This window comes from Prionailurus viverrinus, chromosome B1 (assembly GCF_022837055.1).
Source record: "Prionailurus viverrinus isolate Anna chromosome B1, UM_Priviv_1.0, whole genome shotgun sequence".
NCBI classification, from domain to species: domain Eukaryota; kingdom Metazoa; phylum Chordata; class Mammalia; order Carnivora; family Felidae; genus Prionailurus; species Prionailurus viverrinus.
The window spans coordinates 15,146,306-15,161,111 of NC_062564.1; the positions used below are offsets into that span (position 1 = coordinate 15,146,306).

General features: G+C 46.5%; 1 protein-coding gene across 3 annotated transcripts in view; it reads right to left on the reverse strand.

Moving 5' to 3' along the window:
- The window catches only part of ENPP6 (ectonucleotide pyrophosphatase/phosphodiesterase 6), a 146,506-nt gene that overhangs the window by 40,378 nt on the left and 91,322 nt on the right, over positions 1-14,806 (reverse strand). For all 3 annotated transcript variants that reach the window (XM_047857335.1, XM_047857336.1, XM_047857337.1), the window contains one exon: positions 13,243-13,422. In XM_047857335.1, the coding sequence (XP_047713291.1) occupies positions 13,243-13,422 (180 nt within the window). The remainder of the gene's footprint in view (positions 1-13,242; positions 13,423-14,806) is intronic.

A 14,806-nucleotide genomic window follows, 5' to 3' on the forward strand; every position in this document is an offset into this window, starting at 1 on the left:
TTTGTTGTACCCATGTCATTTAATTCTTTGAACTGCTGCCTTGCTTGAATGCCAACCTTCACATAGTGATCTACCATCATGAATTTCGAAATAATGTTTCATCTGACAACTCAATTAAGTTTTTCCTAAATAATTTTAAAGCACGCAGAGGAAAATACTTGATTTTTTTTAAGTTTTATTGTTTTATCACTAGATGTATTCACTTTCTCAATACCGACACCAATATTTTGAACTGTCCCTTTATCTGGTACCTGGAGGTTTTATGTGCCAGAGCAATGCACCTTAGTAAGGTTCTGGATGGCTGAGGGATATTCCTTTCTTAGGTAAAGTATGGAAAGGGCATGTTTTTCATCAAGCCAATATTTTCAATGCACTTGGAAGTTTAGGATCTTAGAACTGATTTCCTTAAAAGCAACCTTGTCCTTGTAAACCCCTAGGAACCCGATGTGAAGAACCCTGAACTAGGAAACCAGGCAGCAGTAGCTCTACTCTAAGGAAACTGTAATGTTCTGAAAGCAGCTGGGCATAAAGCGGTGTGGGGAGTATGACTGACGGTTGTATAATTTATTCTCTTTTGGGTTGTCCCACAACTGAAGCTCTGTGAGCAGAGGGAGAGGAAGAACTTTCATAAGCAGAGCAAATGGGGCATTACAATTTGCTATCTGTTCAGGTAATCAGGGAGCCAAATGATAGGGTGAAAGGATCATAGCTCAACCCATCAGAGATACCCTGAATCCAAGTCCTGCAAACATAGTACATTTCGATAGAAGCTATGTACCTTCATGTGCCCCTGAGAAGGGATTAAACTAGCATCCAGGTGGACAGAAACGGGGACAAGTGTAATCCTTCTGCCCTCTCCATCCAGAATGGTCTCTTCTTGGTGAGATCTCAAAAGGCAGACACATTCACCCTACTTCTACTCTCATAACCCAGAATGAATAAACGACTGGCAAAGGAAACAGCTAGCAAGAAAGGACAGCCACAATGCAGTGTAACGTGAAATTGGTGACACTTGTAGGTTTAAGGAGAGCAAGGCTCATTATTCCTAGGTGAAGTAGTGTAGGTACTTTGCTTTGTTTTCGTTAGTCTTTATCTGATGGAAATCAGCAGACTGGTGGTGGGGGTGCTGTGTGGATCCCACGAGATGGTTCTCTAGTCAGGAGTCTATGGGCCCTTTCTGGATCGATCATGTGCTCAATTTGTGAAAGTGGGTACGTTGCTCCAGCTCTGAGTCTGCTTCCTCCAGTCCACTTCCGTGGCTTCAGGGGGAGCATGGAATCTGGGCAACCGAAGTCACGGCAGGTCGCCTCAACGTGACTGAGGAAAGCAGGATTTCTGGATCTCTGCATTGGGATGCAGGGAAACAAAGGCAATGGCCTGGATCTCACAGTCTGAAAGATCAGCCAGGAGCTATGGAGTAAGATTTTGGTTTCACAAATGCTCTGAGGGCATGTTTTGGCTTTACTCCATCTTGTTTCCTCACTGTTCCCAGGGACCTTTGAAAGGAATTGCCCTTAATTAGGGTTCATTTTCTAGGACTTCATCTTATCTCTGCCCAGACTCCACCTTCCTGCTGGATATTCCCACCTCAGGCTGGGTGAGCATCTCCTTCTACAACCTAATGAAAACATCCTGAGTAGAAAATAGAGTTGAAGGGGGGCGCCTGGGTGGCGCAGTCGGTTAAGCGTCCGACTTCAGCCAGGTCACGATCTCGCGGTCCGGGAGTTCGAGCCCCGCGTCGGGCTCTGGGCTGATGGCTCGGAGCCTGGAGCCCGTTTCCGATTCTGTGTCTCCCTCTCTCTCTGCCCCTCCCCCGTTCATGCTCTGTCTCTCTCTGTCCCAAAAAAAATAAATAAACGTTGAAAAAAAAATTAAAAAAAAAAAAAAAAAAGAAAATAGAGTTGAAGGGAACTTAAAGGGCAAAGAGGGCCACCACTAAGCCCATGCTTGATTTCTTTAAAAAGGCATTTCTTTTTAAAAACACTTAACTGCCATCCCACAGCAACTTATTTGAATACACCTGTTTTGTCACGATCACACTTGACTGCCATAGCCCAAAACATTGTCCAGATAAATATGCGAGTCACGATGTCTAGAATGTGAGCGATGTCCCCCCGGATGTGGCATCCTAGCACAGCTCAGGGCTTTCAGAGCCGTCCGTGGCAGGCGTACATCAAAACCCTTTAATTTTACAAAGAAAACAAGGGTCTCAGATGGGAGAAGTGAATGTCCCAGGGTCTCCCTGCCAGCTAGTAATCATCTCTCCTGGCCGTGGGACATTTCTACAACACACACTGCTTTCCAGAATGACCCCTGCTTCCTGGCAACTCTCTCCAAGGACCACCAAGTTGAGCCCATAAAAAAAAAAAATCACATTTCTCCAACTTCCAAGAGCGTGGGTCTTGCCTTCTAAGTGCAGCCATTTGCCAACTTTGACACATAGTGTAACAATAACCCTTGTGAGCTGCATTTTATGTGATAGGAGGCAGGTGTACAACTGTTGAATACATGTCTCAAGAGAGCTTATTAAAACAGCTAAGCCAATTAACTCTCTTAGAAACATGTAACCTTTTCCAGGAAAATACATCTGAGGCACAGGAACTTGTGGGAACAAGTCCTTAGGGAAAGCATGGCCTTTGATCTCAGAGACCCTGTGCCCAGAGTTGGCCTGGCCCACAGAGCTAGGAGACCTCTGGTGGCCATTCTCTTCTGATGTAGGGAGAGGACGGTGGGCTGGCCTTAGCACAGGATGCTGCCGAAGATGGTTTTGTGTGCAGGGGTAGAGAGCAAGCCCAGGAGACAAAGGAGATGAGAAACAACTCATCCATTAGAGAAGATTCCAAAAACTCAACTGAAAATGACTCACTGGGCATAAAAAGTGACTAATGGGAAACCAAGGTGAGAAGGAATGTATGCCCAACCCAAGCTGAGTCTGCGCGTTAGGAAGGCGGTGGTGAAACCACAGTGAGGCATAATGAAGCCAGAGGTGGAGCTTTAATCTCTGCATCTGTTAGTTAGCTTTAGATGGGGAAAATCTCTGGCCCAGGGTCAAGGACTGCACTCCTCCCAAGTGGGATCAGGTGAGGAATGAATGACCACTACTGGAACGACACCCCTGGGACCCCCTCATATAAACTATCAGCTCTGGGTCTGGGGCACAGGCTTCAAGATGATCTAAATATTGCAATGATTACATGATTACGGTGACATCACAATCCCCCCCAAAGGAAGCCATCTGACTTCTGCAGCGCATGGTGTTCCCAAAGTCTCCTCCTCTGAACAGGCGCCTTCCTGGCATTGAGGTCGCAGCAGACTGGACCTACTTAGGATGCACGATGCTGCCAGGCCCTTTACTGCACAGCTCAGCCCTGTCCGCGAGTTTGCTAGAACTCTGGCACCTATCCGGGGACCCCTCGTCCCTCCGACCCCCAAACCCAAGCTGTGATCTTCAAGTCTTACAAACCACCCTTTCTCCCCATGTATCTGGGGGAACATGGGTCTCCCCAACCTCCGAGGTGGTTCTGAGCCACTCCTAGGAGCATCTGGGACCAGGACTGAGTGCTGTGTGTGTGGGCTCTGCAAAACCACTTCTCGGCAATCCTTGGGCCAACAGCCCGGGGCCAGTCCAGTGGCCACACGGCCCGGTGTTAGCCTCTTTCTCTGCTCGTGGTCCTGTGTATGGCTAACCCTGTCCCTGGTTTCTGCCTCCCAGCCCTGAAGCACCAAACAGTCAGGCTCTGTCCGTTCTTTCTCTGATGACCCAGTGGTCAGCCCCCTCTATCTACCCCTTTCCTGAAAACACTCCCCTCCTGTTCCTTACTGACCTGACGACCTGTCCCAGAATTCTCTTAGTGATTCAAAATAGGGCTTGTGTTTCACTCTATGGTGTTTGCTGCAAGTGTATGTTTGAATACTTGATGTGACCTTGCAGCTTGATTTTGGGCTAAGAATGACCTGGATCTGAGGGCTTCCTCCAGGTGAATTAAAATGGGTCCAAACTGAAGATCCCTTTTTATTTATTTTATTTTTAATTTTTTTAATGCTTATTTTTGAGAGAGAGAGAGAGAGAGAGAAAGCGGGGCAGGGGCAGAGAGAAGGAGACAGAATCCGAAGCAGGCTCCAGGCTCTGAGCTGTCAGCACACAGCCCGATGAGAACCCGTGAACTACGAGACCATGACCTGAGCTGAAGTCAGACGCTCAACCGACTGAGCCAGCCCTCCTCCATTGTAGAGTGGGCATAAGAGGAGTAACTTCTCACGACTGTTCCGACAGTTAAATAAAAGTATGTGTGTGACGTGCCGAGTTCACTTTAGGTGTCCGGCCCACACGTTTCTTTTCCTCGTCGGCATCAGAGAAGGCTAACGTGCCGGAGGAGAGTGGCCCTGGGGGGTTCCCCAGCAGTGACCGGGGCAGAGAAAGAGGATTCCCACAACAGTTTAACTAGCCTCAGGGCTGTGACAGGGGCCAGAGACGACACATTGGGTCACAGGCACCGGGCAAGTGGCCAAGTATGTTTGGGCTGCAGTTCTCACCCAGCTGCACAGCAGAACCAATAAGGTGGGGGGTAACTCGCAAGAACACTGATGCAGGGCCCTCACCCCAAACCAGTTATGCTGGAACCCCTGAGAGGGCAGCCTGGGCACTGGTGTTTTATAATAGCCTCATGTGATTCTTACCTGTATCCAGAGGGAAGAATCTCTCCTAAGGAGGGAGAAACAAGGACAGAAACTTACAAAATAAATTTACCTCTGGGGAACTGGGTGGTTCACTCAGTTAAGCATCCAACTCTTGATTTTGGCTCAGGTCATGATCCCAGAGCCATGGGATCCAGCCCTTTGTGGGCTCTAAACTGAGCACAGAGCCTGCTTGGGATTCTCTCTCTTCCTCTACCCCTCTTCTACTTGTACACGCTTGCTCTCTTTCTCAAGATACATAAATAAACTTAAAAACAACAAATTTGCCTCTTAATGTGCAGGAAAGGAGGATGCAAACAGGGAGCAGAGAGGGTCACTGGTGCTGGTGTTTTGGGTGAGCGCGGAAAGAACTAAATGTGGAAAGAACCTGGACCCAGATGTCGCCCTGAATGGGAGGGGAGGCAGCTTTTCCCCTCAAGTTCTCTAATGAGACCGTGGCAGGAAGAAGGTTCTCCCCCCCCCCACCCCCAGGGAGGCCAAGCCTGCCCAGACAGCCTGAGATGGGAGTTCGGCGCCCAGACTAATGCAGAAAGCAAACGGAGGTGGTGAGGCCCTGCAGAGCTTCTGAGCCTCCTGACGGGCCAGCATCAGCTCTGGGCCAGAAGGAGCTCTCAGTGGGAATTAACCTTGACCCTGAACAAGCTCTGGAGCTGGCAGAACGCCAAAATCAGCCCAGAGAGAGGTCAGCAATTCTGATCCCACAGAACAAAACTTTCTTCCTCACTGGCTCCTACCCTGTAGGCTACAATTCCCATATTAGTCATTGCTTCAAATTAGCAAGGCACCGGGGGATGTTAGAATAAAATGCAGTCTGCCCTGAGATGCCCCATCATCAGCCTTCGTTGAAATCTCTTGATGGGATCAGCTGGCAGCAGGGACACTGACAGGTGGGACACAGGGTGAGGCAGAGAAGGCTTAGGGAGCCTTGAGGCTGTTGTGTCGCTTGGGAGGCCAGGCCAGGTGGAGTATGGCGGGCAGCCCTGAGCCCCCGGGAGAAGGAGGGTAAGTGCTCTGAGGATGAACGCCCGCACTTCACAAGTCCCAATGACGGCAGGAATGGGAGCCCTGAAAATCCCTCGCCCTTGTTCTGATTTGCAGTTAATCCGAAGGCTTGCCTTCTGGCCTGTTTGCCTCCTCACTTGGTCTAACAAATGTTGGGGTAATGTCTGTCTCTCATGTTTCTTTTCTTCCTGATCGTCTTTTTCATCTTCCCTCTTCCTTTCTGCTTTAGTGCGTTTGGGCTGATGTAACAAAATACCATTGACTGGGTGGTTTAGCCAACAAACGTTTTCTCATAGTTCCTGGAGATGGGAAATTCAAGATCGAGGTGTTAGGAGATTTGGTGTCTGGTGAGGCACCTCCTCCTGGTTTGTACATGGTCACCTTCTTACTGTGTGGCTGAGAGAGGCCCTGGTCTCTTCTTCTTCCTGTAAGGGCACTAACCCCAGCACGGAAGCCCTATCCTCATGACTTCAGCTAAACCTAATTGCCTCCCCAAGGTCCCACCCCCAAATACCATCACACTGGGGATTGTATCCAAGATACAAAAGGGGGGGGGTGTCATTTTTCAGTCCCCGGCAGTGTCTGCATGGTTATTTGGTGAGTCAATGGCTGATCAGGAACACTCATTGTGGACTTTCTGTGGGCAAAGAGTAAACTACCGGGTTAAGCCACTGACACTTGGGGGCTGATCTGTCTGCCACTGATCCTAACTTATTAATAGTCCCTTAGACTCAAATTGCCTTACATAGCATATAAGGTACTTAAAGATCTGGCCAGTGCTGGTTTTCTATCTCTTCACGCCCACCTTAGTCAATCAGCTGCAACCTCGTTTTGCTCTGCAGATCTGCAAGGGCGACATGCCCTTGCTTGCTTTGCCTTTGAACCACAGCATGCAATCCTTTCCTCTGCCTCAAATGCTCCTAGAGATCTGGCCTACGTGATCAATCAATACCCTACGTCTATTATAATCCCAACATCCCTGGTGTATGGTAACTACCTACTTCCTGTCTGCCTCCCAACCCGAGGAAATAGGCCCCATTTCTCATTAGAACGTACCAACTCCTCAACGGCATTCGAAGCAGCCACTAACCAGAAAAAAGAGGTGTTGGGTTTTTTTTTTTCCATAACTTTTTTCCTGTTTAACTGAAAATTGTCTTTGTGGGAAAACTCGTGGCAAATTTTATTATTTGTATGTTTTGTTTTCTTCAAAACCAATTCCAGGTGAAGTATCATAATCATAAAATCATCATCACTATTAAGGTCAGGACTCTCTTGCAGTAGATAGAAATTAAAGAACACCTTGCATTATTAATAATTATTATTAGTCTAAATCAGAAAATGTTAAAGGAGATTAAACTCTTCAGAGTTCAGAGCTTGCCAGGGACATCCCCGATAATAAACCCGGATGCTCTCTTTGCAGGCCACTTATCATGCCTCCAAAGTGAGCACCGACGATGGCCATTCCCATCTCGAAGCCATTGTATTATTCCATGTGCCAACAGATTTCAGCTGGAGTCACTCTCTCAGTGACACCTTTCCCTGCCTTCTCAGACGAGATCAAGTCCCTTATTAGGCACCTTTTAAAAGGAATATCACCGTTCTCTTTCTTTCTTTCTTTTTTTTTTAAGATTTCTTTCTTTTTGAGAGAGAGTGTGCAAGGGGGAAGGGGCAGACAGAGGGGGACAGAGGATCTGAAGTGGGCTCTGTGCTGACAGCAGCGAGCCCGATGAGGAGCTCGAACTCACGAACCACGAGATCATGACCTGAGCCAAAGTCCGACGCCTGACCGGGCCCCCTCACTGTTCTTTATTAGACATTTCACAACTCCTGTTTTTTCTCTTGTTTCTCAAGCTACTCCTTTGTTTCTTTTTCAGGCCCACCTCCATTTTATCATTAACTTCCTCAAGGCTGTGTCTGGGACCCTCTCCTCTCCTCACCCTGCTCTCTCCCTGGGTAAGCTTCCAGAAGGCCCACAGCGTCAATGACCCCTGATGCCTCCGCCCCGAACCACACCTCTGTGCCTCCAGCTTCTCTTCCCTGAGCTCTAGACGTGCCCACTGCACATGTCTCAGCGTCAACCCAAGGCCTCTGCCCCCAAATCACTGCTCTTTCAGTTTCCCCCGTTGAAGTGAAGACTTGCCATCCCTGCAGTTCTGTTAGCCAGAAGCAGGGGTCATGCCTGTCGCTGCTCAATCCCGAGTCCAATTCGTCACCGGGTCCTGGTGATTTTAATTCCTAAATGTGTCCCCAGGCATCCCATTTCTCACCACCTCTGTAACGCTAGTCCAAGCTATTCTCACCTCCTTCCGAGGTCCACACAATAGCTTCCAGACTATTCCATCCACTCTGGGTGCCACATTCCATTCTCCACGTAGAGAGAGCAGCTAGAGTGGTCTTGTCAGAATGCAAGGATGACACTGCTGCCTTCCTCCTTAAAGCCTTCCAGTGCCTTCTTATTCCTCTCAGGGTAGGAATAAATTCTCCAGCCTGGCCCATAGAACCTGGCCTGGCCTAGCCTTCTCTCCACCTCATCCACGGCACACCCATCCTCCCTGTCCATTTCTTGGGCCTGCCACGCCTCTCCCGTCCCTTCCAGACCTTCACACTGCTGCTCCCGCAGCCTGCAAGCTCCTTCCCATCAATCCCCCAACTTACCCAAGGTGTCACCCTCTCTTATTAGATGATGTCACAGTGCAATACACTCTTCACTATTATGCTTTTAGCAAGTGGGTTTTTATACGCATTTATCTGGCCAAGTATAAGATTATCATCTGTCTCCTCCACGGGATGGTGAGTTCTTGGAGGGAGGGGAGGATGGAGTAAGGAGAGCCTGTATCTGGTTTTCCTCACAGTTGTCTCCTAAGAGCTGATTCCAGGGCCTGGAGTCACACCCTTTTAAGATGTTTTATGAAGAAGCAGATTTGCCACGACTTGTGATGAATAGAAGTTCATCCCTGGATGTCTCTTTCAGGCTCTCTAATTACCATAATGGATGCTGCTGAGAAACTACGAGCCCTTTTGGCCGAGACGCCAGCCTGCAGAAGGAGACTGGATGCGGCTGGACAGCTATGAGAACTGGAGGAATTGCTCCTGCGGGCAGCGGTCCAGAGAGACACCACCTCTTCAGTTTCTCTGCAGCAGAAGTGGTTGACGTCTAGGAACCCTGCAGGATGCTTTTGAAGATCACTTCTTAAGACAACCTCTGACTTGAAATGAGAACTCGTAATCTTTTTCTTGCTGACACAGACAGAAACATCAGTGATGCAGACCTTACCAAAGTTACGACAGACAAAGGAAATGACTCAAGGTGAATTCAACCCAAAGAGCCTTACGGGATTGTGACCCAAGCCCGCTCTGGCCAGACAAGATTAATTACAGGGCCCCAGATTTCACTTGGTACTGTGGTAATGTTTAACATATGTTTCTATCACATGAAAAAAGTCAAATCAATTAGATATAGATTAGATGTGCACGTGTTGCTATGTCAAAGACCACTTACCAGTCCTCATCATTGTCACTTGGGTTGCATGAGCACAAAATTATCAGTGTGGTATGCACGGGTGTGTTTTTCTGCAAAGGGGATCCATAGTTTTGGTCATTTTCCTAATGTGGTCTTGATTTATAAGTGTAGGAATCAGCAAACTACATACTAAGGCCTCTCTGGGTTCCAAACTTACATACATCTTAAAGTGTAATGCTAAATTGGTGATATTATTGGAAAATTTAGTGAGACTCTGAATCCCTTGCATTTAAATGTCAAGTATTTTCTGAAAAAAAAATTCAGTTTTTATCCAGTAATTTGGAGTCCTGTTCATAGAGTCAAAGAACTGAGCCATATATAATGTTAACTCACACATTTGTAGAATTGATGCTGGGCCCCTAATTTTCCCTGTGCCGTGTATGTATCTAAGTTCAGCCCAACAGGAAAGGGAAAGATGCTGTGAATAATCCCCAATCCTCCATCCATAGTCAATACGGGTCTCTTTACCCCTGCAGATGAAATCACCTTGCTTGTAACAACTGAAAGTCAACAGGAGCTGAGTCAGATACCCACCCATAAAGCCCCCACCCAGCCCACCTTTGGCAAGTAGGGAAGGGAAGGCCAGGTGGAAGTGTGTCCTTCCCCACACAGAAGGTACTCTGTTTATCTGAACATCTGCACAGGACAGGAAGAGCCCAGACCTACACCCAACACTGCCCAGGGCCATATGAATGATTGCTCTCAAGTCCCCACGAGTGCTTGGCCGTAGGGAGTTAACACTGCAAAACGCATGATAAATGACGTGGAGCTTAGAGTCTTCAAACACTCCAAAGAGTTTTAGCCATAGACTCCTAAAAAGTTGCTAATTTGTGTTCCTTTTTTGTATTTCATGAGAGCCATAAGAACAAACTTCAAAACCACTGCCACTACGTATGGCAGCACTGACTGTCCAAGGAGCTCAAACTCCGTTTCCATACGGTATCTTACTTATCCTGCCATTTTCACCTCATTTCTCCTCCTCCTCAATCCTTCTCTGCTTTGGGTTCCCCTTTATATGAAGTGACTATTGGAGCCTCTTCCTTTTCCCCCAATAAAGTTTCTTTGATCTCAAACTAGAGGGATGGAGTAGGGGATACAGTTAGTGAACGACACATGCTCAGCTCTTGTCCTTTCCAGAACATTACTAGGCCCCAGCCATGCAGTTCCTGGATGATCTCTTTGGGCTTCCCAAAGAGATGTTTGATTTAGGGCTCGGGATCATTTCCCATGGTGCACTTCTCCCTGCACAACTCAATGGCATCACTGGGTGGGGCAATAAAGGGTCTGTTTACAATATTAAATTCCTTTGAGACTTGAGGTGGGCTATTTTGGACTCTTCACCACTGATGAATTTTTCCGTCTGCTGCTTTATCTACCTGACAGGAAAGCTTGAACTACTGCCATTTCTAAATTGCACTTCTAAATATTGACTTCATGGCGAGACTCAAAGTGTCATAACACAGCTCACTGGAGGAATGAAGATTTTCCAGGCCTCATCCAGAGGTCTGTACAATGTCCTGTGGGAAGTGGAGAAGGAAGAGGAGGATTTGAGAAGAAAAATAAAATCAAGTCATGTTTAGAAGAAACGCCATTGCACTTCACTTAATCTCGCAGAGACAAATGAACACTCATGGGGCTATTAGCTGTGGAGGGGCTGGAGAGGACCAAGGTGGAGGGAGAAAGGATGGAAGTGACCATTAATCCCTCAGCGGTCGGCCGGGAAGAATGGAGGGTGTGAGAAAGAGCCCTTCAGAAACACCTAGCTCTCAGAGAGCCTTTATTTGGGTTTCCGGCTTAGAAGGACTGGACAGTGTCTGAAAAACAAGAGACTTTACATCCAATTTCTGTCAAGGCTTCGACATGGCTATATCTTTAGCTAATCTTCATTTGGGTTGCTGAGAAAATTCTAAGAGCCTTTCTTTTTAGCTTCTTTCCTCCTAATAGTTAACACTATAAACTGATCTTAAGGCATATTTGTCACATCATATTAGCTGTTGAACCATGAATCAAAGGAAGTGATTGGCCCTTTCTTGCCCTTAAGGAGCTGTTTTGAAGGAGCAACACGACGTTTTACGTGCAAGTTAGCTTTGAGATTTTTTTTTTTTTTTTTTTTTTTGGATATTCAGGGATATATAACTTCAAGTTGTCTATTAGCATGAAGGGGCCAGATTCCCCAGGATGAGAATAATGCTCTTCAAGGCTGCAGAGAGAGGTCCTGTCTCCCTTCAGAACATGTCCCCATCTTCGTGTGCATTGCCAGACACGGCTATCTGAAAGGCCACCGTGTGGAGGGGCTGGGGAGAAATTATGCGGGATGTGCTCTTCAGAGCATATGAAAAGCTCAAGTTCCAAGACATAGGAAGTTAAATTAACCAGGTACCATGGAAGATGGCCCTTCCGGCAGTGGCGCGACATGTATCTCGATTGCCCTTAGATTGTGGAAGGTGGCCCCTAAGTCCGCATGCCCAGTCTGTTCCCTCTCCTAGGCCTATGCATGTGGGTCCTTTTATTTGTTGATAATTATTTCCAAGAATGACCTCAAAGTGCGTCTTCTGGCTTGAGAACTCATCACATTGGACTGACCCGTGAGCTTGGATCCTCTAGCAACTCTGATTAGCTTGGCTGAGGCACTGACTTCTTTCCTTCATCTCATGTCCAACTCTGAGAAAAGCTGGGTCTCCATTTAAGGTAATAAAGTCCTCTTAAACCCTTCCCTTGCTTGAAAGCTTCTTCTCGTGTCAGCTGAGTAGCTGCTATGGGCAGAATCCCAGGTGTCTTCTGAAGAAACTCCAGTACTCCCCTGAAATTCCATCTGCCAGCAGAGCCATCCTGTGTATACTGGTTCTCATGCCCCGTTTGAATTCATGCGGTCTGCTCTGGCCTTCACGGGCTCACCTACGGATGCTAGTCTCTGCTCTGTGGCAGCTTTCCGGGCGCTTACCCCAGCTCGGCTGTGGGTCTGCTTTCCACAGTCTCCATCTGTCTGTGTGCTATGCTCCTCTAAGAGTTGGCACAGTCTTGAGTGCCCCGAGCAGCTCTCCATGTGACCACCTCCAACCAGCGTTCTCCAAACTCCTGCTGAAGGCCCACGCCCTCAATGTGGGCCATCTGTGGTTCAGCCTCGGCTTACTCATCCTTCTCTCTGTCCTCCCCCACCTCCACCTGCCATGGTCTCCCACGACCCACCGTGCTCTCACAATTTTATCAGGCTGCTGCCAGTGAGCTCCCCTAGCTGTCTCTCCCCATTAATCCCTTTATTTCTTCCAGGCCTCCCCTGGTATCTTCTTCCATGATGGCAATCAGCAGTGTAACACCATTAAGAATTTGGGGAAAAAAAAGCATCTACAGCCACGTACATAGGAAAGTCAATTTGCCCACTCACCTAAAGAACGAATCCCACCAATGGGAAGATACCTGTAAGTTGATTATTTTATTATCACTAAATCCTCTCATCCGTAGTGAAAGGGTTTTGACTGCCAAGACAAGAGTATTCTGAAGACTTCTCACAGGAGTCAGGGTAGTTTGCACAATGACTTACCTCACTGCAGTAAGTAAAGTAATTTAGTTTCTCATTGATCTACTATGTACAGGAGGAATATAAATGCAGAGAGACTTCATTTACTATAGTACCCAAAAGTTGGAAGAGCTTTGAGTCCTGTTTTCAGCATTGTAGGGGAGCTCAAAATCCATAGAAACAGTATGCCAGATTCTTTTGTAAAGCAGAGAAGCAACACCTAATTTATCTCTTTTGTATATCCACACTTTTGCACATGAAAAAGCAGGATATACCGAAGCAGTACTGCTGAACCAAGGAAATCAGGAAATGGTGTGGTGTCTGGTCCAATGCTAGAGAGCTCAAAACAAAAGTTTAAAAACCATGCCCATAAAACATATTTCTTGTAGTGTTCCCACTTTCCAAACCTTGGCTTGGTCTTAGAACATGACAATTACATCGTTTGTCTTCAGAGATTCCATGGTGTTTGAGATTTGGAAGGCTAGAGGGGCCTGGAGGCCAACACACTCACCTGGCCAGTAGTACATGTAGACCTTCCTTTTGGCCTTGGTCAGAGTGACCCACAGAGGTTCTGATCCATTCCACCAGAGAGGCATCAGGCTGTCTCTGTTGACACCAATGTCAAATGACTTGTTGGTGTTGGGGTCCCACATGTAGTTTCCAATCATCTGATGGACCTCACAATGGCGGCCTATGTTAATGAGAACACAAGGCTGTCAGTTTATTGTTCTGGTCTTTTTATAAAAGCCATTTTCTCTTTTCTGTTTATAAAAGCCATTCATGCACATTTAGTTAAGTACAGAACAGCATGAAGATTTTCTTTTGACTTTTTCATCATAGATATTTCTTCTCTCTTAGACTGTACCACAAGAACAATCCAATGAGTAGTCTAATAATTGAGGATGGGGTCATTTTTTGTGAAGTTAACTTGCCAAGCTATTTTAAATTACACTGAGGACATTGTGTGCACAAATTGACCCATTGTTCACAGCTTGAAATCTAAATATGAATCAGTATGAAAACTGTAGATTCCCATAGGGCTTGGTTTAGCTTTTCACCCCAGAGCACCCCTCCGAAGCTCTGCTCCCACACAGTCACGAATCTAGATGCTGGGGGGTTTATTCCCTTGTTTCCCTGGATAAGAGGAGTTATCGCTTCAGCACAGAGCACTGATAGGATCTACGACATTTGGAACAGAATGGTGAAAAATAGATTCAACTTTGGAAAACAAAGCAAGAAAACAACCCTCCAAATGGAGTGTTATATAGAAATGAGGATTGCTTCTGTTGGGCACAGCTTAGTCCCAGAAGAGAAGCCAGAAGTGAAAGACGCAAGCGCTTGGACTCTTTTGAAACGTTAGGCTTAAATTATTTATTTTGGAGCAATCTGCTACATCTTTAAAGTAAAAATAACACAAACATTGGCAAGTGCATCAAAAACTGCTGCAATTTTAGTGAGCGTCATTTGGCATCACGATGAAATATGCTTCACCGAGCTCACTAACTACGCTTAATCCAAGTGGATTTTTTTGTTTGTTTGCTGTTGTTCTTTCTTCCCGAGCACCCCTACCCCACCCCACCCCAACACACACACACACACACACACACACACACACACACACACACACACATATACACTTTGTTTTTGAATGAAAGCAAGGAGAAACCATAAAATACAATTTTGAAAATTTGGAGACCCAAAATATTATAAAGGAAAACCTTTTATTTCATCACAGAAACCCAGGCCTTCTACAAATCATGCTTTGAATTTAAAGCCCAGAGATCCAGACAAAATGGTTTTTACCCAAGGCTACAGAGTTAGATTTTTGACCCTGACCAAAGCTTTCACATGTGGACTGATAAAATTAAATAATAAAGTAAAAAACTTTGAGCAATTTCACCAATGGTTAAGATTTCTCCAGTGGTTAAGCAATTTCTCCAATGGTTAGTTATTCCTTCAACTAACATTTAGTCAGGGTCCTATGGGCTCTGCATTGTGATAAGCTTAGACATCCAAAATAAATTCATGTGGTCCCCATCCTCCAATGCCCTGTATGTAATACTCAACAGAGGTCC